The sequence below is a fragment of the Gregarina niphandrodes genome, assembly GCF_000223845.1.
Source record: "Gregarina niphandrodes unplaced genomic scaffold scaffold00177, whole genome shotgun sequence".
NCBI lineage: Eukaryota > Apicomplexa > Conoidasida > Eugregarinorida > Gregarinidae > Gregarina > Gregarina niphandrodes.
The window spans coordinates 1,919-2,683 of NW_011645938.1; the positions used below are offsets into that span (position 1 = coordinate 1,919).

The 765-nt window shown below is 54.6% G+C and overlaps 1 protein-coding gene across 1 annotated transcript; it reads left to right on the forward strand.

Moving 5' to 3' along the window:
- GNI_220130 (DNA polymerase) lies at window positions 1-703 on the forward strand (the record flags this gene model as incomplete). The annotated part of the gene is made up of 2 exons (XM_011135594.1): window positions 1-633; window positions 680-703. 2 exons carry the CDS (start codon window positions 1-3, stop codon window positions 701-703), a joined length of 657 nt encoding a protein of 218 aa, XP_011133896.1.
- Between the last annotated feature and the right edge of the window lie 62 nt (window positions 704-765).

A 765-nucleotide genomic window follows, 5' to 3' on the forward strand; every position in this document is an offset into this window, starting at 1 on the left:
ATGTACGGCCTTGCGGACTGCAATAATTTCTACGCATCCTGCGAACGAATGTTCGCCCCCGATCTAAACGGGCGGCCTGTTGTCGTATTGTCGAATAATGACGGGTGCATCATTGCCCGCAGCGATGAAGCAAAAGCGCTCGGTTTGAAGATGGGCGATGCCTATTTTCAGCAGGCTGCATTTCTCCGGCAAAATAATGTCGCTGTCTTTTCTTCCAATCTGGAACTCTACGGGGATATGAGTACGCGGGTTATGAATACCCTTAAATCGTACTCCCCCGCTACCGAGGTCTATTCCATTGACGAAAGTTTCATGGATTTCACGGGCATCGACCCGGCCACGCTGCGGGACTTCGGGCTGGAGATCGTGCAACGAGTGAAAAAGAATACGGGCATCCCGATCAGCTTGGGTATCGCTCCGACCAAAACGCTGGCGAAGATCGCCAGTAAGTTGTGCAAGCAATATCCGAAGCTGGCGGGCTGCTGCTACATGCACCGCCCGGAAGATATAGAGAAAGTACTGCGGCGGTTCCCTATCGGCGACGTATGGGGCATCGGGAGACGCTTCGAAAAGAAGCTGCTGGCCGCGAACGTCGCCACGGCATACGACTTCACGCAGTTATCCCCGGAGTGGGTGCGCCTGAACATGGGCGGCATTACGGCTCTGCGCATGTGGAAAGAGCTGCGGGGCGAAGCTTGTATAGGGTTTGATGATATGCCGCAGCCCAAGCAGCAGATACGCACCTCCCGAACATTTCACAACGAC